A 23,928-nucleotide genomic window follows, 5' to 3' on the forward strand; every position below is an offset into this window, starting at 1 on the left:
ATTGATGTTTGTATTTATTGCAACAAGATAAGATAAGAGAAGATAGCTTTACTAGTTATAACCTTTAATAGTCTCACAATGGAGAAATTCCCACTTCACAGCAGCAAAGTTATGAGAGGAAAAAGTAGAAGAACAAAAATAGGAGATGCTGGAAAGGCAGCCACTCTCGCGGCACCAACTTGAAGTCAAAAAAACACAACAAAACATATAAGACACAGGTAAACCTTCATTGTATTGCAATTTCCCCTTGCACCTTACCCCATGCATCAAATTTCACGCCTTATTCTTATTTTTTTTATCGATGTTTGGTGTTTTTCTCCTTTTTAAGAGTGTTTGCAATTAGGCATGCATGTTTTGCTTTGTGTTGTTTTCGTTGTGGAAAGAGTGAATTTCCCAACCATCCACCCATTCATCCATTTTACTGGACAAAAGATGATTAAGGTCTGCCTTTCGGAACGTAAATGGAGTGCATGCCCATATTTTTCAGTGTTATCCTAATACCAAACCATTACACTAGATGGCAACATTGTTTTTCCTTCACATCTGCCTCATCTGTTCTAGACTCACTAAGTAGCTGCTTAGAAACATCGCTCGAAACGACTCCAGTGCACGGTGAGGCTATGATCGATACTCGGTGCTTGACTATTTCGGCCTTTACGACAACCAATCGTTGTTTTGTGTGTTTTTTTCCCCTACCTATAAGGAATTGAGTCAGTTGTCAACAGGCGAAGCAGGACGGTGAACAGTTGGCCAACCGATGACACCCGTTTGTACATGTAGTGGTGTGGAAAGAAATTCGATTATTTTCAGGAAAATCTGCGTTCTTTGACGTATTTCGGGAAAATTAAGTTTGTTGTCCCCGGTAAGCTATTCTGTTTTGATTTTCGCAAGCCTGTTCTAACAGTGGCGAGGTAACCTTCGACCAACGAAGACTTGACTTGCCAACACTGGGATTTAAGTTGTAGCAAGCTAACCACTTTCTCTTTCGTGTATTTTGTTTTCTAACGTCTACTTTGGAGAGTTGAGGAAGACTGTCAATTGATGTTGGTATTAGAATCTATGTTTGCTCAACTAGCAGTGCGTATGTTTCGTGAGCGTTGCCTGATATTTGTCAAGAGCTCGTGAAGACTTTTGAAGCACAGACGTTTACGTCTCCATCGACTTGGAACACGGTTCATAATACTACTACCACTGCAGTCTGCTTGACAACACTCACCTATTATGTGACTGTTGTTGTACATTAGTCAAAGACTCAAAACAGTATATCCCACAATCGGTGTATATTTTTCTTTTTCACTCAAAATTATTCTTGTGGTATTTTTACAGAAGTCGCCTGAATATCATGAAGATGTGAAACATGACTCTGAAGTGGGCAGATGGACGTCCCCTGCTGCATTGAATGGCACTGAGAATACAAGGTAAGCACTTTGCCAGTAAATGTGAACTCATTATCGATCGGTTTCCTGAGCTACAAATGACCTTCTGTGAGGATAAAGTCCAGCCAGATAGAGAGAAGAGGGCGGAGATTGAAAGAAATATAGTAGGAACCTGAGTAGAATCAAATGTAAATACACAAATAAGCATATTTTTTAAGAATCCAAACACGTCTTATGGGACAAAGTACACGACACATACATGTTCACTGTTAATATACATACTGGAAAGGATTACTCAGTCATACAGCTTTCATCACATGGAAAGCCTAGTGCCCAGTGATGTGCATAAACCTTTTGGAAATAGAATAGGCAAATTAGCTCTCCAGAAACATAGCCTCAAGACAATTACTCAAATGTGGAGAAAGTTGCAGAAAAATCTCACGCATTCTTACAATTATTCCAAATTCTCAAAATTACTTATCACACGTGACAATTTGACATTTCGATCCAGATTTTAGCAAGTATCATGCAAGTTGACACAAACAATTTTCTTTCACTGGCCACATGAAATAATGTGGTGGCCACGGGGCCAGGAGTTTAACACCTGTGGCACAAAGCATTGCTTAAAAAAAGAGAGGTGAAGAGTGCAAGTGTCAACAATGGTCGAATTACCAAAGGGTCCAGTGATGCAGTAGTTGGTGTGCGGTCTGTTTGAAAGGCAAACAGCTGTGTCTCTACGTCTTGAAATGCGGTAAAACAGGTCGTGGCAGTTTTGTTTTACTTGGGGTTGTTTTCCCTCTTGTTTGTTGAATGCATCACACGTCAAGCTCAGGCAGAGCTTTGAGCAGCTAAACTAAAGATGCATAGCTTTATTTTGTCTTTTAAGAATAAGATACTTTTGTTTGTATTGTGTAACACTGTGTAATAGTAATAATGAATATTTTTGTTTTCATAAAACACAATAGTCATACTTAAGAAATGTGCCTTTTTTGTTACTGTATGAAGTATCCAAGCATTCAAATGAATGCCTTGGGACTGTTTGCAGTGTCCCCGTAGATATTTAAAAGCATTGAATTTATGAATTTGGAATAAATACCTTCAAAAGTGTTGAAAAATTCTTGAAATTTAATATCAGGGTCTTGAATTTGTGTGGAGAGACCCTAAGAAGTTGGCGCAACAGGCTGTTAGGACTGGATGGTTTTGGACAAAAGAATCATCACATTTTGATTGAGATTATTTGCTGTAACTTTGAACAGATTTCACTGTAGTTTTGCAAGAGTCAGGTGGTATTGAGTCAAGACAGCGAGTTGATTGTTTCAACTGCTCAACCAAATCAGTTTTTTTTTAAATTATTATTATTATTTTTTGGAGCCACTGTCAATTTATGTCACGGTTATGTAATTGTTCCTGGGTGATTTTTAGTGTTGCATCCTTTTGTAATTTTGCTGGTTTGCGATGATATTTCACCCCATGTATTGGACTTTTTCACGAAAGTAGCAGGCAAATTCATTGCATTTATCTGTTGAGAGGAGTTGGGGGATTTGTGAGTTTGTCGACTAGAGAAAATAGAGTGCGTGTGATGTTTAGTCCTTACCAATGATTTCAGAAAAGTGTTGTCTGCCTTTTACTAAAGCTTTAAAACTACAAAGACATTGTCTAACCACGTCAAAATGACCTTTGGAGTTTAGTTTTTCTCCAGTCACGTGCTCGTATTGCACCTCCAAGATGTTTTAGGTCGGCATGAAATGGTCTTAGTTTTAGTCGGAGTAACAGCATCCAGGGCATTTGAAATTTTCCAAGTGTTTTTATCCAGAAGTTCATCATCAGCAGTCTCCGCATTCACAGTTGGTGATACAGTCATGATGTTCATAAATGTCTTGCTTGTGTTCTCATATATATATATATATATATATATATATATATATATATATATATATATATATATTAGAGCTGTCAAACGATTAAAATATTTAATCTAATTAAAAATGCAACTGTCATAATTAACTTAAATGAACTAAAAAATTAATCGTGATTACTCACGCATTTTTTATCGTTTCTGAATTTCCCTTTATATTTTTTATCCTATTTTTCCCCATTTTAATGCTCTCATCAACATGGAATCATGAATCCGTTTTCTATGTGCAAAATGCAAATATTTACTGAAATAACAATTTCAATTTTCAATTTGACATGAACATTTTTCACTTGGAACAGTTATTCACACATAATCTCTCACACAATATTACTGTCCATCAACAACAGTGAAAAAAATATTTTGTCACACAACAGCAGCTTTAACAGCTCTTTTTATGGACTCAAAACAGAGCAATATAACATGATAAAGTGCATATCAAAGGGAAACTATAGTACTCAGCCTATAGTGGATTTAAACCATGGTTGCATACTTCGTTTTTCTCAAGTTTGCTTTGAACACAGCAGTCAGGCTATGTTGATTCTGTTGGTCCTTCTTGCGCGGAAGTCTCTCTACGGTTTGGTGTAGACATCATTTCAGATGACTACACTTGGTTCGATGACAACACTGGAGACGTTTTATTTTCGCTAGGTCGCTACCACTGCAGCGCACCGTCACTGTCAGACGAACACAGAGAAGCTCCACCCGCTCTATTTATATGGACACGGAACGCTGTAACCTTCCGCACAAAATAGTTCCAAACAGGTAACAATCGCATCAGTGGCATACATCGTATACCTGTATGATACAGGTAACTTTGGTCTTGTCAGTGGAGCAATCTGGCAACTTTTTAAAAGTAAACTTTCCATTCATAAACTCTTTAAGTATCTGTTTTCGGTGTCTCGCGCTGCCGTGGCTGGCAAAACAGACATGGGCGTGGACTTCTGCAGCGCGCTTGTTGTTTTGTTTCTAGTCTATTTATAGAGCAACGTAACATCCGCTTGTGACGTGTGCCGCGTTAATCTCGCGAGAAAAAAATTAATCCCGTTAAAATTAATTTAAATTAATGGCAATAAAAAAGCGCTAAACTGACAGCTCTAATATATATATATATATATATATATATAAGCTTTTTTTTGATTGGCACAATGGTTGTCTGAAATTTGGGGATCAGATATAGTTAATTCAAGTACACACAGAAATGATCTGAAAGAGCTTTAACATCAACACATCTTTATCATCAACAGATGAAATGTCAACACCTGTAGCGATAACGTGATCAAGAATGTGACAACCTTGAGTTTGTGTTGGACTTTTGGCATGTTGTAAGATACCAAAAGTATCAGATATAGTGTAAAATTCTTTGGTGCTTTTTTTTCAAGATTGTTAGTGCCACTTTTCATATAAATTACTCGCCAATTTATGATTTAAACACCATATGAACAAAAGCTGGCATACAAGTATCTTTTTACCGTTCATCATCATTGTATCATAATTACAGTGGGTTTGTGTGTCTATCGGTGAGATGGTGGCGAGGTTATTTGGCTGTGGCCCTACCGCTGCAAATGTTGCCTTCATAAGCTTATTTTGTTAACAATAACTTTGTTGTGAAGCAAGCAAATCTACTTTCCCGTCTGGGATGAATTAAGTATCTGTCTGTCTCTCTGTCTGCATTGAACAGTTTACCTCATGCAACTAATCAATTGTTTCACATGGCTTTCAATCAGGGATGAGCAATAACAATTTTTTGTACCGATGCAGATACCCAATAACTTCCTGCCTCTCCAAACGATGCAGATAAATGCTAACATGTTTTTCCCTTATACTACAAATAGATCTGTTGTTGTATCTTAAAACAAAGATTTCAATCCCGCTTCCTGCCAATGCAGTCGGCTCGGTGTATGATACCAAAAAGTGGTCAGCGACAATGTACAGTCCCCTTTTTGAACTCTGCGTATCACTACCTATTTATAAAGACAGTCATGTTTTGTTGGCACCCCCACTCGTGTTTTATGCACTATATTTAACAGGACGGCTTCAAAAAATAAATCACTCGCAGTGACATTTCTACAATGCACTTTGCACACACATACACGCGCACACACATCATTTTAAATAAATGCAGGACTCCAAACATTTTCGTGCTCCTATCCATTTTCATGTGGAAGTCATTTGAGACCAAAATAAACAGTGATTAAAAATACCACTCACCATAGCTGCACTTCAAGGACCATTTGGATTACAAGTTCAGTGCAATGTCACAGCATTTGCTATCCATTCATGCGTTTTCTGAACCATTGCGTTCGCTATTAGTGATTAGATTAGCCATAGCTCGGCTCGGCTCCCCCGCTTTTGTTTATGTTGCCTCGGCCGCCCACAACAAGCTCGTGTTCGAGCTGTATATTATTTTCAGAATAAACTATGTGCATTTGTGGTGGCTTTATGATTAAACTTTATTATTAACCTAATTTACTGATCTCAGACCTGCGCCATAGCACAAGACATGAGACGAAACAAAGCTACAACACAAACAACTAGATTACAATAAACACTTCACACAGTAGTGAGGTTGACATACAGGTGTAGCATGCGTAACAGAAAAGGCATGAAGTTAACAGTTGTATTTTTCAGTCATGAGTGAGTTTAAAACTAGACTGACGGGAGTGATTCCAAATTTAATGTGGCTTGAAGTTCATTCCAAAGAACACGAGCATATGATGAAAGAACTCTTTTAATATGTTGTGTTCTTGTCAATGGTGTAGTTCATAGCAATTTTTCTGATGAGCTTTTCCTGTGAACACTACTAAGGTATACAAGCAGATGTGAAATGTAAAGAGGAAGTTTATCCACAAGCGATTTAACAATAGAAATCAGTGTGTGGGTTTTCATTCTAATGTAGAGGGAGGATCGTTGTACAGTTTTATACAGAATGCAGTTGTGGGTTTGAGCTGATGCATCTGTAATGACGTAGGACTGAGTGGAACTCCTGTTGAAGAAGCATGCAAATAAATGAGGTCACTGTAGTCCAAGACTGATTAAAAAAAGTGCACTGCACTAACCTTTTCCCTGCTGAAAAAAGGAAAGCACTTCTGCATTCTAAAGAAAAAGCCTAACTTGGGTCTGTCTTTTTTTTTTTTTTTTTAAGGGTCATGGAGTTAAGTTAATGTTTCTTTCTGTATAATGTTCAAGGCAATCTTTTGTTGGAAAGTCATTAGCCTCAGCATCAGTAAACACCTTTACTCATTTAGTTTGTGCCAAGATGTTTAGTGCAGCTATCGCTTATAAAATCCAAGTCACTCTTTTAAGAATTTTGAGCAGAGTCACTCCCAATGAGCCACAGATTTTTTTTTAAACCATGACATAACCCGCACCATTATAGTCTCCCATGAGTTGTTCATTCACTTAATAACAATGTAGTCCTTTGTCACTCTGGCTTAACTAAGAAATGCTTTGCCCAATTACATTGCCCTGACAACAATGATGTATTGTTATGGTTAACTGGACACGATCATGTGAGCTCGGCTGTGATATGAAAGGAAAAACCATTAGGACATACTACTTTTAACCACTTAAATGAGCACCTTGAAAAATGATGTATTTAAGATATTCTGTTTAATTTTCTCCCTGTTATAATTTTGCCTAAAGACGAGGTAGCCTTGTACACATGAGAAATGTCAGCACAAATGGACGTGACAGGACCTCTTTCACATCAATTTTGCTTTAAAGAAACCTGCCATGTATAAAAGTTGAGTGTCCATAATTTGTATGAATGAATGGAAGTTCAAGTTCATGATGTAACCGTTGAAAGTTCAATTTGGAGAAAACGGGGAAGTCTTTGTAGCCACATTAGGGAGCCGTTTCTCTCTTTTGAACGTTCCAGTATTAGATATGGTTGTTTTCATCTTGGTTGGAGATGTCTCTGTTCTCCGCTTGTATAAAGCTATAGATGATTCTTTTTTAGGAATTTAAGGCCACCTGGAAGACGATGTTAACAGAGCAGCTATATTTAACATTTAAGCTATCGTTTGCCGCAACTTTGATATGGTGTAGTTGTCACATTTCCTGTCCCGTACGTAGTATGTTCCGAGTGAGAACTTGGTGGCACTCTTTATTGCACAGAGAAATCTGAAAATGAATACGAATGTACTGTTAGACCGCATAAGCATTTTTGATGCACGCTGGTCAGAAAATGAAAAAAAACACTAAAACACAAGCATACGTTCACCTACAATGCACGTTAAATATTTGACTGCGGAAGGGGTTGCTTTGGTTTATGATCAAGTTGAATTTAATAGTGGTAGAATATAACCTAAATTTGGATACAAGTCAGAACACGCTGTAGGCTATCACTAACGTTTTCTTGTGCAGTGGTAAAGTAAATGATGTTCAAAGTTGCAAGTCAGACATATTAAGTCTCTTGATAATATTGTGAAAGCAAACAAAGTCTGCAATACAAAATTCAATCTTTCAGTCAAATGGCCTGCAACTTAAAGCAAAAACCAAGAAAGTAGGACCATTTCTTTGAGGTAAAATAATGTTCATGTGTTTTTCAAACTCCACATCATACTGGTTTGATTACTTCTGGTTGTCATTTAAAGGGCATGTCAAATTATCAAGGAAGACATTGTAGACAAACGAGCCTCACTATTTTACCATTTAGTAGGAGAGTAAAAAGCCAAATGTAAAATAACTGCGTTATGTATCAATATATCAGATCTGTTTTTGATTACTTGCAATAATCAATTCGCAATTGGTGTAAGAATTGACACAAGAGAGTTGATTGTTGGGACCCGAACTGGAAATTAATTAAGGTATGCGTCATCCGGGAGGGAGGAGTTGCTTATGAGGTTTAAAGTATACTGTATTAATATAGAATATTGAATATTTTTATTGCTGTTATTTGTTTGTTTTCCCAATACAGTGCTAACTTTTGACGTTGACTTGAGAGATTGACACAATAACTGTTCTCAAAATTATGTTACAGTAGATTTTTTCTTTCCTTTTTAAAAAAAATCAATTTAGCTTAACCAAAAGAGTCAACCATACAACCCACTCAAAGTTCAAACAGAAATTTATATTTGTTTGATACATTGCCCTTCTGAAAAATGTTTTTCCACAATTTACTGCTATACAAAATGTGAATTGAAGAAATGAAAACTTCATTATCCCCCCCCCCCCCAAAAGAAAGTAATTTTCATTCATAACATTGGCATATTTTTATTGAGGAATAAAAATATTGCTTCAGGTCCCTGGAGTTAACCTTCAAAAATTATTCTTCAAAATTAGAAATCAGTTTTTGTTCCCGTGCCACATGAGGAATCGAAGGTCACAGGCATCCCATGAGAGTTTTCGGCTTTGCCGCTTACATGCAGTGATTTCTCCAGATTCTTTGGACCTTTTGTGGTATTAGGGACCGGAGATGATAAAATCCCTAAATTCTTTGCCATTGTATTTTTGAGGAGCATTGTCCCTAAACTTGTTTGCCTATTTTCTCACGCAGTTGTTCACAATGACTAGAACCTCGCCCCATCTTTGTTTGTGAATGGCTGAGCAATTCAGGGAAATTCCTTTTATACCCAATCAGGACACCTACTTGTTCTCAATTAGTCTGTAAACCTGTGGGATGTTCCAAACATGTGTTTGATGAGTGTTTGTTCCTCAACTATCTCAGTCTTTTTTGCCACCTGTCCCAGCTTTTTTGGAACATTTTGTAGCCATAAAATTGAAAGTTAATGATTGTTTGCTAAAGGTTGGTCAGTTTGAACATCAAATATCTTGTATTTGTGGTGATTAAACATAGGTTCAACATGATTTGCAAATCATTGTGTTCTGTTTTTATATATGTTTCAAGTCCCAACTTCATTGGAATTGGGTTTGTACATCAAATCTGTTGGAGAATGTGCACTGGGAAACGCTGTGGTTCTCAATAACCATGTTTACCTTATTTATTTTTAAAGCGGTTTTATATCTGTACAATGACTCGTGATTTTCAAATATTATTTCTGCACTCACTACTCACTTAACTAGTGTTGTCTTTTTCTTCTTACAGACTACGCGGGAGGACTGCAATGACTAGCCAGCACCCTAGCCATGCAGAAAGCACTTTCTCCACAGACAAACAGCCACCGGCTTTGGCCTCTAAGCTCCATGTGCGTCGATCAGAGTCAAATGAGACCCTTACAATCCACTTCTCAGCTTTTGGGAAGGAGGAAGAGGAGGAGGAGGAAGAGCTGTACACCACATCGGTCTCCTCCACATCCACCACTCAGGATGAATTCAATATTGTGACCGGAGTTGAGGCTAGTGAGGAGATGTTTGAAGCACAGCAATCAGACGGTTCCGGTGATGTGGCTCCCACAGCCCATTCTACCAAACGTTCACCACTTTCTACTTCTCACACCACTTCGTTGCCACATCTTGCTGAGCAAAAAGGCACAAGTTCGAACTCATCACCGACCAAATCTTTGAGTTTTCCGTCTGCTGACAAGTCCTTTCTAACTTTGATGAAATCGTTATCTTCTGACGTTGAGTCGAAAGATGGAGTCTCTTCTATGACTGCTCCCACAACAAGACATCGGCATATTATGAAATCCCTGGTTAAATCCTTATCGTCTGACACATCACAGGACTCTTCACCCAATCGCCTTTCAGAGTCCCGCCTTAATCTGCAACTCTTCAAGCAATTAACTCACTCCAGGATGCACAATACTACTACATCAGCAGCTAGTGATTCAAAAACAGCCCCTTGTTCACCGCTGATTTCGCCAGATAACCGCAGCTTCTTCAAAGTATCAGAGGTTGAAGCACGAATTGAAGACACTAAACGTCGTTTCTCTGAGGCCATCTACGAACCACTACAACTCCTGAGTAAGATCATGGATGAAAAGAGCAGCAGTAGCCTCAGTCGGCCAAAGGCTCTATCTGCCAGTGCATCCGAACTCTATAACCTGAACTCTGTCACTGGCCACCTTGAAAGCAACAACAACGACTGCATCAAAGAGGAAGAAGGCAGTGAATTGGAGCGGGAAAGTCCAGAAAGTGGAACCTCTGCTCCAGCAGATTCTCATGTGGCACCTTTTGGCATGAAGAGCCCCAACAAATCCTCCTCCTTCCCAATATCTTTGGATAAGTGCTCAATGTCTGCTCTTGCAAAACAAGAGGATGAGGACTTTTGCATTTTGTACAGCGAGGACTTTGAATCTAGTACTACCGACAATGATGTTGGTACTGGAACTGATGGGCAGCCTCAGCTGCCATTAAGCGGCACTACTGAACCTTGCATCGAGAATGAAACGGAAGATGCTGAGCCCTCACCTAGTGTGCCGCACAAGACCCTTTTCATCCTTACTATTCTGGTCTATGGGTTTTTTATATTGCCTTTGCCAGACCATGTCAGAGGCGTGCTGATTGGAGTGGCTCTAGGATTCTTCGTCACAATAGGAGTTGTGTGGCTGGCTGGACCAAAACATGACAGACCTTTCACATATTGTAAAAACCATGGAAAATTGTGGAATCTTCCACAATTAGACATTAAAGAACCAGAAATATTTAAGGTCAGTCAAAATCTATTGGTAAACGCAATTTATTAGTGAGGTATTCACCTAACATTTTCTTGACCAAGTAAATGCAAACATAAGTGTGTATTTATTGAAAGCTCATTGTTAAAAGTCTTTGTTAAAACGTAAAACATGTCAAATGTTCTTCCTCTTCAGGGCTGGATGAATGAAATAACAAACTATGACCCAGAAACCTATCATGCCACATTGACACACTCTGTGTTTGTCCGCTTGGAGGGCTCCGTCATCCGTCTGTCGAAACCAAACCACAATATTGCTCGACGTGCCATACACAACGAACCAAAACCAGATGTAACCTACATCAGTCAGAAGATCTATGATCTGACCAACAGCAAAGTATGTTCCTGAATGACTTGTTTCCGCCATAAAAGCAACACGCGTGCTTTATCTCACACCACACCACACGCACGCACACAAACACACACACACACACACACACACTCACTTTCTCTCTCTCTACTACATCAGGGGTCACCAACCTTTTTGAGACTGAGAGCTATTTCTTGGCTACTGATTAATGTGAAAAAGCAGTACCTGTTTGATATACATGCTTAAATTACCGTGAGTAATGTTATTATTATAATACTTGTATGTTACTATTAGTTTGGGTTTTTTTCTCATCAGTTGTTAAATTCATGCATGTGAAGAAAGCCATCAATGGTTTCTCATAGTACTTAGGAAACAGATAAATATCAATATGCCACACTTATATAGCACCCTGCCAGTCTTTACATTTTCAGTTAATCATTCTACAACATTGCTAGAAAATCCTAATATCCCATCACTGGTGAGCTGTTTTGTTTATGGGCTACTCGTGTAGTCCTTGGGGGTCTAACTCGTGCCTGTGAGCACCACCTTGGTGACCCCTGCTCTATGTAATTTTAAAGTATATTTCACCAATGTGCTCCAAACCATCTTCTAGGTGCATTTATTGCCTCAAAGCCTGGCCAGGAAACGGATATGGAACAAAAAATATCCTATCTGCATCGAACTTGGAAAACAGGATGATTTCATATCTAAGGTGGAAGGTGACACCAGTGAGAACAGAAAAGAGGGGACAGGAGGAACTCAAGAGCCAAACCGGCCAATGTCCTCCAGCAGAGATCTGACTCTTTATCTGTTTGGAAGGACTGGGAGGGAGAAGGAAGAGTGGTTCCAAAGGTTTATGTCAGCTTCTATGCTGAAGATAGATTTGAAGAAAGTTACAAGTCCTGCAAGCTCCAGAAGTGGTGAGCACAATCATTTATTTTCCTCAAAAACATTCTCCTTTGCTGCTATATAACTGTTGCTTTTAGTAAATGATTCATTGTTGATTACATCATCATCCATAAATACACATGAATATCAAATGAAAGCCTCTGAAAACTGTCTATTCCTCAGCCCGTTTTTTTTTTCTTTCAATTACTGCCCACAGCGCTCAGCTCTCACAGTCGGAGTAGTAGCCGCAGCAGTCTGGATGAAGCCCTCGCATCACAGCCCAGGACAAAAGATTCCCCAACAGCAGGCAGTGTCAAAACCCAGCTTTTGGACTACACTGTCTACATGGCTTCATTATTGACAAAGCCAATTGCACTCAAATCCCCAGCTACCAGCTCTGAGCTTCACTGTCCCCAGAGCAGCCCTGGAGCTGAAAAGAAGGTATCATCATTGGATAGTAGAATCACGAGCGCTTCGATATTCTTACTTGTGTGTATGTTTGTCAACATACCCGGTATTGTTTCTATAGCTTCAGAGCCCCACCTCAGAGCAGGAACAGCTCAAGGAGGAGGGGGAGGACGCTGTTGCCTGGGTGAATGCAGCTGTTGGCCGGCTCTTCTGGGATTTTCTGCGGGAGCCTTACTGGGCTGAAGTTGTCTCCAAGAAGATTCAAATGAAACTCAGCAAGATACGGGTGAGCAGCTTGAGGCCCATTTCATGATTCCTCTACAAGTGTAAGAATTTTAATCAGTGAAGAAAGTCATTTTGCATGTTTGTCAAGGTTTAGAATGGGGCACGCGAAGGATTCAGACAGTGGCGTTTTAATTTAAGATTTTTTTTTAACTTTAGCATTTGTTTCCTGTCTTCTAGCCATTATTTGTTTGACAATAATATAGTTGCAGACTCCATAATAGATCCTAATTGCTTTTCTTCTTCAATTTGTTGAGATTGTAGTCTCAGTCCCATGCTGGAAAATGTTTGAGCACAGACATATCCACAAGGGACTGACATGTACAAACAAGGTTTCTTGGGGTGTTATTTCTCTGTAGTTGTGGTGTATAGAATCCTCAATTCAAATTAAATCGAGACGTTGTGTAAAACATAAATAAAACGGAATTCTTGTTTTTCAAATCCTTTTCATTATACATTTAGTTGAATGCACTACAAGGACAAGACATCCAATCTTCAAACCGATCACATTTTTGATACCTTTTCAAACATTTCAAAAAAGCTATGAAATGTTTACCACTACGTTACCTCATCTTTCCTTTCCTAACAACACTCAAACATTTGGGAACCGAGAACAGCACATTTTCAATGTTTGTAGGCGGATTTCTTTCCCAGTCTTGCTTGATGCAACCCTTGCAGCTGCTCAACTGTCCAAGATCTCTGTTGACTGTATTTTGAGCTTCATAACATGCTACACGTTTTCAAGAGACAGATCTGCCAAATGTAGCGTGACGTTTTCTTCTTGAAATAAGCAGGAGCATTCCTGAAAAAGGCGTTGCTTGAGTGGTAGCATATGCTACTCCAAACCCGTATGTACCTTTCTGCATAAGTAGTAATAGTAAGCACACACCCCTATGCCATTAGAAGCTGGTTTTAACATTGCCCTCAGGGGAAAACACTTAAATTTCGGAAAAAAAATGTCATCAAAAGGTTTTTATGTTGTCATGAGGTGGTTTTTGAGACATGTCAAAATAAAAGTATATTGTAAAAGTATCATGAAAACACATTTACTTTTTGCATTACCACGTCATGTGACAATGCCTCCAGCAGCTACAGCGACGAGTGCTGGTTTGACGGAGGACAGACGGGAGACATAGTGAAACATGGCTTGCTGTTGGGAGGCCGCGCCGGGAGTGGGGGGCCCCGTCTGAGTGAAGGGCACAGCGAGCATTGTCCCGCTGTGCGGCGAGGTCGAGACAGGGGAGCATTGTAGGACATGGCAGTGCGACGGATACCGAAACCCCTTGGCCTCCCCAAGCCTTTCCAGGTCCACCTGGAGCCGGTCGTGGTACACCGCAGCGGGGGAAGTGCGCCCGGCCAGGGGGCCGTCGTGCCCCAGGGAGGGGATGACCATGGAAATTTATCCTGCATGCCCTTTACCTCTCAATGATTTCACGTCCTGTTGCGAGTCTCACAAGAACATTTCATGATATTTTACAAAAATTACGAAATCTTGCTAGACGGGACGTTACGAGTTAACTGGTGGTTTTCTTAAGTGTTGCTGAGCCCACATGGCAACTTCCTTTACGCAATGATGCCAGCTTTTTGTATGCAGTGCCACCTGAGGGATCAAAGGTCACAGGTTTTTAATGTTGTTTTGTTAGTTTTTGGCCTTGCTGCTTTCCAGAGATTCTCTGAATCGTTTGTGATATTAGCGAACGTTGATGATGAAATCCCTAAATCCCTTGCTTGTTGAGAAATATTGTACCAAAACTGTTGGTCTTTTCGCTCACGCCGCATTCTTCCTGGTGAACAACTGAGCCTTCCAGGGATTCTCCTTTTTTTACCCAATTGTGACCTTAACCTGTTTCCAATTAACCTGTTCACTTCTGGAATTTTCCAAACAGGTGTTTTTTTGAGTTTTTCTCAACTCTCCCAGTCTAAGTGTTGCTCGTTCCTGTCTCAGCTTTTTGGAAACTTGTTATAACGACCTCCCTGTCTACGTTCATCAGTTTGAATATGAAATATCGTTACTTTGTTGTTTATTCCAATTGAATAGGTCAAAATGGATTTGAACTCCTGTTTTTATCTGTGTTTCACACAAGGTCCCATTGGAATTTAGGATTGTACTTTTTGTCAATTTTTTTTAATGTTATTCCAAATTGTAAAATATGTTTGGGGGAAAAAGTAATTTCTTCTTCTATTTTCCAGTTGCCATACTTCATGAATGAGCTAGCCCTGAAAGAATTAGACATGGGTGTGGCCACGCCGAAGATCCTTGGCGCATCCAATCCTTCCATTGACTACAAAGGTTAGCAAAAGAAAAGAATTGGGGCTGTCACTAACAAATCTCTATAGAATCGGTTATCCTATCGATTATCCCATGGATTATTTGGGATTTCCGTAGTGCATGTTTTAACAAGGGTGACAAATACTTTTTTACACAGGGCCAGGTAGCTTTGACTAGGTTTTTTTCTTTAATACAGTCACCATTTAAAAACTGCATTTTATATTTACTTGGGTTATCCTTTTTTTTTTTTTGATGACCTTAGACATTGAAGTTGGGAAACTATGCAAGAAATCACCGATATGAGAATGGGAGAAATACTTTTTCACAGCGGTGTACATATTTACGGACTATATTACGTAAAATTACAAACAGCTTTGCTCACAGAGTTATTTTTGGGAATTGACAACTAGCAGCTGTTTGGTTGTTTAATTTCACACTTGATGGCTGCACAGGCACTCCAGAGGCACAATTGTATAAAACCAATTCTGGCTGTTTTGTCTCTCGTAAAATATTTTATTTTTCTTTCTTGGCTTGAAAACAAAGAACACATTTGCACCCTTTGCCTACGCTGACATTTCACATGCAGATTGCATAACCTCTACTGGAATGAACAGGCACTCTGTGAGAAGTTGTGGATTTGAAGAATGTTCAATTTATTACATGCCTGAATGGCCAAACAGATCAACAACAACCGTGCTAGCAGTTTTCATCAGGAAATGTCTTGTCCAAGGGTGTCCATTACGTCGATCGCAGACTGGTTCAAAGTCGATCGCGAGTGGTGTAGAGGTGAAAAAAAAAAACCCAACCATGTGTGCGTCTTTGTGCATGTTAGTAATATACAGTATATATTTTTTGTGTTGATGCACACGGCACCCTAATCATTATATCAGTCTCACTTTCACAAAAAAGTATTTAAAAAATAAAATTTAATAAAGCAGGTAAATCTTTAACCTATGGTGACACGTCACCTGCGTCACCGGAAGTTGTGAGCGCTCAGCAGTCTGCAATTGCAGCTTGTGATCAGAGCTGTTGCGCTATATCTTTTATCGTCATCATTATTCTCATTCATAGTTTGTTTCACATACAATTCACAGAGGGCACGGGCAAAGAATCGGAATCTAGCGGGCCGAGGGAAGCACTTTAAAACGGTACTTGTGAGCTACGATAGTTAACAGGCTGCAAAAGAGTGTCGCATGCCTCCGTGTCATCATGGCGTGCGTGTGTATGTGTGTGTGTGGTAACGGGTCGATCGCCGGAGGTTGGTTGATCGAAAAGTCGATCTTCAGCAAAAGAAGGTTTTGAATGATGGATTTATGAGATAACAAACCTCTTGTTTCCTCATTGTTTTGTAAGGTTAGGCGAATGAACAACCCAATAAATCTGCAACCAAATTACTGGTAAATGATAACCAATCTGTTTAGGATTATCACACTTTCTCATTCCTGCCTATATTGCAAATCCCTATAGCGCTTCTTAAATTGGATTATATTTGTGCACTGTTTCAACCCTGTGGCCCGGGGGTCGACTGGTTAGTGCGTTGGCCTCACAGTGCAGAGGTGCAGCGTTCGATTCCGGCTCCGGCCTTCCTGTGTGGAGTTAGCATGTTCTCCATGGGCCTGCATGGGTTTTATCCAGGTACCGGTACTCCAGTTTCCTTCCACATTCCAAAAATATGCATGGCAGATTAATGGAACACTCTAAATTGTTCCAAGGGGGTCTGAGTATGAGCGCGCTCTGTGTCCTCTGCAATTGGCTGGCAACCGATTCGGGGTGTCCCCCTCCTACTGCCCAAAGACAGCTGGGATCGGCTCCAGCACACCCTGATGAGGATAAGCGGATAGGAAAATGGATGGATGGATGTTTCAACCCCTCCACTCAAAATATTCCATGCCAATTTTAATTGCATCACCTTCTTTTCAACCTTCTTCATGTTTGGTAATGCTGCAAGTAAGCCATGACAAAGGAGTAGCAACTAAGTATTGCCTTTAAGATAAGAAAACCTTTATTAGTCTCGCAATTCCCAATTCACAGCAGCAAAGTTATGAAAGGAAGAAGTAGAACATTTATATGAATAACCGTACTTTTCAAACTTTATGAAGAAGTATTCACGCAATTTAGTCTCGTCGGTCAGCCTAACTTTTTTTTTTTTTTGGAATGGGGGAAGAAACCGGAGTTCCCAGAGACATCCTATGCATACAAATGGAACATGAGCCAAAATTCAAGGCACTTGATCGTAGCACTATTCATGTTGGCTTACAAATCGGCCCACTTTCAAAATTTTAGCCCTCTCATTTTAACTTTTCCCCCACAGGTCTGTGGTTTGACTTGGACATTTCCTACAGCGGTTCCTTCCTGATGACCCTTGAAACTAAGATGAACCTGATTCGCCTGGGCAAGGAAGGAGAAAGCCTCCGTTTCGGGGAAGATGGGTAAAGAATCCAAATGATAATCATCACTAATTGAAAAAAAGGGGACTTGGTTGTTTCCATCTTCTGTTTTATGGGTTTTCCCCCTGCATATAATATATATAACGCTACTCTTCGTCTTCAAAAATCACGTTTTGTCGAGTCAACTTCACCTGTTTTTCTTGATTTTTCTGACTTCTCTTCCTCCTTTCTACTTTCTTGGATTCTGCTTTTATGCTGCGGTTGTACGGATACATTTCTGTTGTTGGTAAGTGCTGATTGACCACATTCATCATTCTATGCCTGCTGGGTTTGGGATGTGGCATTTTATATCTATAAGTGTAGTGAATTCAATATTATTCTCGAGAACCCCTTATCAGAAATGTAGAGCAATAATATGTCGAGTTAATCGACAACTATGTTATTAATATGCAATGTGCCTGTACATTCTTGGGGGGTAAATCACACAGAGAAGCGTGTTATGGGTTTGCACAGACCGTGGAGATGTGATACAGGATGTGAACAAGGGGGGCCCTGCAGTAATTGAATTGTATGTCTGTTGGTGTTGTGATAGATCCAGACCCCGAACTTACTGCCTGGCTGACAGTGATGAGGAGTCCTCCAGCGCAGGCTCATCGGATGAAGAAGATGCCACTGAGCAATCAAATGAAGTCCCTGGAGCAGAAGGGTGAGGAAGGGTCTCTAAATGTTATCATCTGTGCTGCAACAAGCTTGTGTTGGGCACCTACTGATGTTTCCCAGAAGAGGAGATACTGTATTTTCCACACTAAAAGGTGCACTGGATTATGAGGCACCTTCAATTAATGGCCTATATTTAAAAAAATTTCATGCATTATAAGATGCAATCTACAATGCATCCACTAGATAGAGCTATGCTCAAGGAAATGCTGACAGAACACTACACCCTGATTTATATAGCGACGATCAGATGTCAGTAAAACTTATTTAATAAAGCAGCGACACAGCTCATTTAACCAACAGCAAGTTATAAAATTGACTAATTAACGTTGAACTCTCTTGCCGCCGCTCTATTTCCGTGTTCAACTGCGTAACCGATCGCCCTAAGTTTGAACTCTGCGCTGTCAATATGTCTCGAGCAAGGAGCCATTTTAGGGTCGAAATATTACAGTAATGACCATACACAAGGCGCATCCGATTTTAAGGCGTGCTGTGGGCTTTTACGAAAATGGAAGGCTTTTGGGTGTGCCTTTTAGTGCGAAAAATACGGTACTCATTTTCCTATGTGTCACTGCACAGTGACCCATAGCTACTACATTGCTGAGTAATTTGGTATCGGTGACTCGCACTACCGGAGAACCAAAGCATTTCCTTGTTTCAGCTGAACCAAAGCATTTCCTTGTTTCTTTCAACTTGAGTGAATGCCACAGATTGTGGGCACCATGCTTCCCTCTGCTGATTAAGAAATTAAATACAAGGTGCCTGATTGCTTGTGAAGATTCAAATTCAGCCAGGTCGTTCAATTCTCGGTGCCTCGTTATTAGATTGTCCTATGAGATTATCTTTATGTCTGTGGTGTGTGAAGTGTGGATTTGTCCCAATAATGAGGACCAAAGGAGTATTTGGTTATTACGTGTTCAGTATCTCTGTCCAAAAATGTCCATGTGTGGAGCGAAAAGCTGATGACTCTCGAGCTGTTTGACTCAGTGGATGAACAAGAAAGTTGGAGTCAAGAAAAGAAAATCTGTAAAAAGTATATTCCAAAGATCGCCATTGTACAACGCTCCAGCAGGTCACGTCAGCGTGTGTCCGTGAGCATCACTTCTTTGATTTTGAGTGACCAGGTATTATCACTCGTGATTTCTGTTTCTGTGGTCATTGGTGGTGGAAGTGGATCTTTGTGAATGTGCGTGTGCGTGTGTGTGTGTGTGCATGTGTGGTGCTCAGTGTTGAGATTATTGAAGCACCCCACCAATAATACGACAGTAGCTGTTAATTGCCTGATTTTTTTTTTAAAATCTTATATCGTTGTGTGAGGTCTGCTAAAGCTAAAAATAAATAAATAAATAACAAAGAAAAAAAGAAGTGTTGAGAAATCCTAGCTTGTACCTGCGCTAAGACAACCAGAACAGTCCAGTTGCAATCAATTGAATGACCTGAGAAAGTTGTGCTCTTTTGTACTGGTCTGTACATTTTGTACTGATCTATTGCTCTCAAAAGTGGCAACATATGTACCGTAGTCAGGTTCATCACAGTGACATGCGGTGAGTTCATGACTGATGAATCCGTTGCAGGATAGAGTGAATAAACAACTTCAGATTTTACAATGTTATCTTGTAATTTTCATCTAGATATGCTTTTGTTGGAGGACACAAACCCAGCAAAATCATGCGCTTTGTCGACAAGATCACCAGGTCCAAATACTTCCAGAAAGCCACGGAGACAGAGTTCATCAAAAAGAAGATGGAGGAGGTATCCAACACCCCTCTCCTTCTAACGGTGGAGTTGCAGAAACTGCAAGGAACTCTTGCTGTCAATATACCACCCCCGCCCACTGACAGGATTTGGTATGTTGAAAGAGAGTTTCATCTTCATACTCTGTTGTCAGAGATTTTCTCGGACAAAGTTAAAGAAATGACTCGGCACACAGGAAAATTGTCTTCAATATCGGCGGGAGCGGATCTCTGAGAGCGAACGACGGTTAGTTGCTCCGCGATCACACTCGAGCTCCCTTCCCGCCAATTCAGGCTTTTATTGTAACATACAAGGAAAACACTGCCCCCGATATTTGCATACCGCACCCACGGTCCGGCCCCTCTGTAGTGATTGGTTACCTGTGTTAAACATGGAACCACCAGTACGTTGGCGCCTTTTCTGTCTGGTCTACATCGAATTGACATGTTGCAGACTTTGCGGATGGCCAATGTCGCCTGGGCGCGACGGGTGTTCTCAACTCGTCTTTTGTTGTTGAACCGCTGTTCCCGAATTATTCATTCCCCTTTTGTGACCGAGTTTCACCCTCTCCCCCGTGATCGCCCACCTGTATTGACGTGCTAATTGTGGACTTCAACAGCCCTCCGGCTTTGTGCACAGGAATTTGGGGGTGCTGGATACGCACCCAAACGTTTAGATGTGCCCAGATTAAATGAAACTTTAAACATGATACAATTTTGCTCATAGATTCCTCTAACACCTGTGAAATGAATATCATGCACTTTTAACATCAAAAACTGCAGTGAGTTAGCTGCCTTCTTGTTGTCGTAAATGTAAACTTTTAACCGAATGTTTGGGAATATGTTTTTCAGGTATGGCTTTAGGAAGCCCCCGCACTTGGAATTGAAGGCACGACCTAAACTGGGAGAAAGAGAAGTGACTCTGGCTCATGTTACTGACTGGATCGAGAAAAAACTGGAGCAGGAGCTTCAGGTACTCATGCGCCGTTTATTGCATAGCATTTAGATTCCCAGTCACTCAATCTTAGAAAGACAAACATCTCTATGTGTTCAATTAATGATGTCGTGCTGATCAGTAGTTCAATTTTATCCACCATTTTAAAATTTAGTCTCAGTTTCAAGCCTGTTTCAATCACGACTGTTTTTGTTTGATGACAGTGAGTCAACCCTGTCCCGTTTTAGTCGACTATAAGTTGAGCATTTTCATCTTTATTTTACTCCCAAGAAAATGGAATTTTATTTGTCTAGTTCTAGTCGACAAAAACTCAACTCTTAACTCAACTGTATTTATAGAGCACTTCAAAACAGCCATCGCTGTATACAAAGTGTTGTACATGGAGCAAATATCATACATGCAACAATAAAACAAACAAAGACAGTAGAAAGCACAAAACGGTAAAACTAAGATCAAGTTTGAGTCATTCCGAGTCAAATGCCAAAGAATACAAGTGAGTTTTGAGACGAGTTTTAAAGATGGTCAGCGAGAGGGCTTGCCGAATGTTCAGTGGGACGTTCATTCCAAAGAAAGGGACCAGCAACGGAAAAGGCTCGATCCCCTCTTAGCCTCCACTTAGTTCTTGGTACTTCTAATAATGTCTGGTCCGCAGACCTGAGGCACCGGGCATGTGAATCGTGCGTGAACTTCATCGAGAGAGTTGGTCATCAGTGCCAAGAAATCCTATTATTTTGGTCTCGTCTTTGTTCATGAACGAAAATGTCCATAGATTTTTGCCCGGTCTTTATTTAATGAACTACATTTTCATCTCGTTTTCACTCGTCCACCAAATTGCATACTGATTTAGTCCCAGTTATCAGTTCCCAGCTCTGTTCTGCATACGACGAAAATTGAAGTCTAGATGTGATTAGCTTTTCTTTGGCTTGCCTGATTGCTTACCACAGAGATATTTTCAGAATTGTGACAGTTGAATTTTGGAACATTTTATTTTTATTTCCTTTGTTTCCAATTAGAATTTTTTTTTCCCCCCATATATGAATTGGAGGTAAAACAGATTCCTGGGATTCATTTTGTTTATACATGAGTCGAAATGTGTAAACAATAACCAGTCAATGATCTCGTCACTCTTTCTCTGCTTTTTTTCAGAAAATTTTTGTAATGCCAAACATGGACGATGTGTGGCTGACAATCATGCACTCAGCCATGGACCAACGAACCGCTGCTGGTACTTTGGCTTCTTCTGCAGCGGACCAACAGCCGTCCCACCCGGAGACCGACGGCACCAGCTAGCCACAAAAAAAAAAAAGAAAAAAAAAAGCCTGTTTACAATACAGTATTCCCCCTAAAATACAGATAACCCAAAGTGGAACTTGGGGTTAAAGTTGATCGGAGATTGACAGAAACACTGTCGTCTCTCACTGTGTGAATGCTTTACAGTATCACCCAACCGATAGGAAATGTAAATGAACAAGATCGTTAACACAAATACTGTCACTAAAGAAGAATGTATGTGCTGCTCTGATATATCGCATTTGTCACGTTTGGAAGGATTTTCATGGAAGAAAAAAAGGTAATGGGTGATTGAATGGCTTGGTTTTAGCTCTTAGGGCGCGATGTCTGACCTCCTTCTTGCGCTACAGATATAGATATATAGCATTCACCAGATGTCTTAAGGCCTTCAAAAAAGAAGACGCTATTGAGGCCATAGAAAGCGAGCAGACAGCGTAGCGGGTTTTGAGGGGGCAACTAAAATGTAAAGCAGGGTTGTTGTTGATCAGGTGCTCACGAAAAGTATTTCTTTGTGCTGTGATTTCAACCTGAATGCCGTCTTACGCTTATGCCAATAACGCCCTTGATCCATGCCTGTCTGGGAATAATGCCCAAGGGCAGAAAATGAGAATTTACTGTGTACATTCCATACCTACAAGTGAACACAAGTGCAATGATCTAAAAATGCTGCGTCGACTAATGAATGATGTGGAAGAGGTGTAAAAGTCTACTGAGAAGTTTTTTTGTTTAACACATCTATTGAAAGTACGTGTGGGTGGTTTTGCTTCTTTAATGATAAAATGAAGAGTGTAACTTTTTGATTGAGGTATGCAAATGACTGCACGGAGACGTTTTCCTTTTGACGTTCTTGTGATAAAACTATGTACAGTGTGTTTCGATAATTATGTTGGTGTCATTATCTTTGCAACGTTTATCTTTAACAAACATTGAAGGGTTTGAAGTAAATTGAATTCAGCAACTGAAATGAAAGGCCAAGCTTGCAGAGGGCTCTCATTACCATTTGTAAACTCATCCTGTAAGTGCGACTGGTAGTCTGTTTGATGATGCAACGGTACTCTTTTCGCAAAGACTCGCTTGCCAAGAATGTATAGGCTTGTAGGTTACTTTTTTGGGAGAAAAATCGATATGTCATACTTCCAACGTTAACCAGTCCTACCATTGTGAATAAAGTGCCAGACATCTCTGCTAAAAGGTACACACGCATCCATTACAATCAATGTTATGTGTTACCGTAAGTTACAATTGCTACATCACGTTTATCATTGTTTACAGGAATCCCCCCGCCCCCCCATTATTGTAAGTATCCGCGATGAGTCAATGTGATTGTTTACCCATATGCCTTAGTAGCAGCTTTTTGTCAAGTGTATTTTACACAAAGTGACGGGTGGCTTCTGTTTCTGTCTACTTTGGAATGAATTGAATCACGATTTTGAGGGTATATGAAGATCGCAGCTGTTTGTGTCTGAATTATTACTGACCTGTTAAAATGGATGTGCAATTTTTAAGGCCAAATTTAGTCATTGTGTATCTATCTTATTTATGGAGCAGAATAAATCTCAAATTGATGAAATCTCTTTTTTATTGGATCAGGGGTGAGGCCGGAGGTACCAGGGGTACGGTGTTTTTTGTCTCTCGACGTGACTGCTCTGAATGGTGGTGTTAGGTACAAAGCACACAAATGATAAAGTACAAATTTCTGACGGATGAAAAAATGCATCATTTGGTGACTTCACTTGCAGCTCATTACAAGTGGTGGGTAGTCATGAAGTCATACTTAAGTATTTTTACACCTTGGTTACTTGAGTTTTTATGATAATTTTCCAAC

The 23,928-nt window shown here is 40.0% G+C and overlaps 1 protein-coding gene across 1 annotated transcript; it reads left to right on the plus strand.

Moving 5' to 3' along the window:
- Positions 1-703: 703 nt before the first annotated feature.
- On the plus strand, positions 704-23,673 carry LOC147200676 (testis-expressed protein 2-like). Its single transcript, XM_086119564.1, has 13 exons — positions 704-862; positions 1,327-1,418; positions 9,338-10,841; positions 11,001-11,201; positions 11,788-12,094; positions 12,280-12,503; positions 12,592-12,756; positions 14,943-15,042; positions 17,333-17,450; positions 18,001-18,114; positions 19,757-19,972; positions 20,711-20,831; positions 21,960-23,673. The coding sequence occupies exons 3-13, from the start codon at positions 9,357-9,359 to the stop codon at positions 22,101-22,103; spliced, it is 3,195 nt and encodes a 1,064-aa protein (XP_085975690.1). The 5' UTR covers positions 704-862; positions 1,327-1,418; positions 9,338-9,356; the 3' UTR covers positions 22,104-23,673.
- Positions 23,674-23,928: the final 255 nt, after the last annotated feature.

This window comes from Hippocampus guttulatus, chromosome 9, assembly GCF_054856545.1.
Source record: "Hippocampus guttulatus isolate MCC_2025c chromosome 9, RoL_Hgut_1.0, whole genome shotgun sequence".
In the NCBI taxonomy this organism is placed as follows: domain Eukaryota; kingdom Metazoa; phylum Chordata; class Actinopteri; order Syngnathiformes; family Syngnathidae; genus Hippocampus; species Hippocampus guttulatus.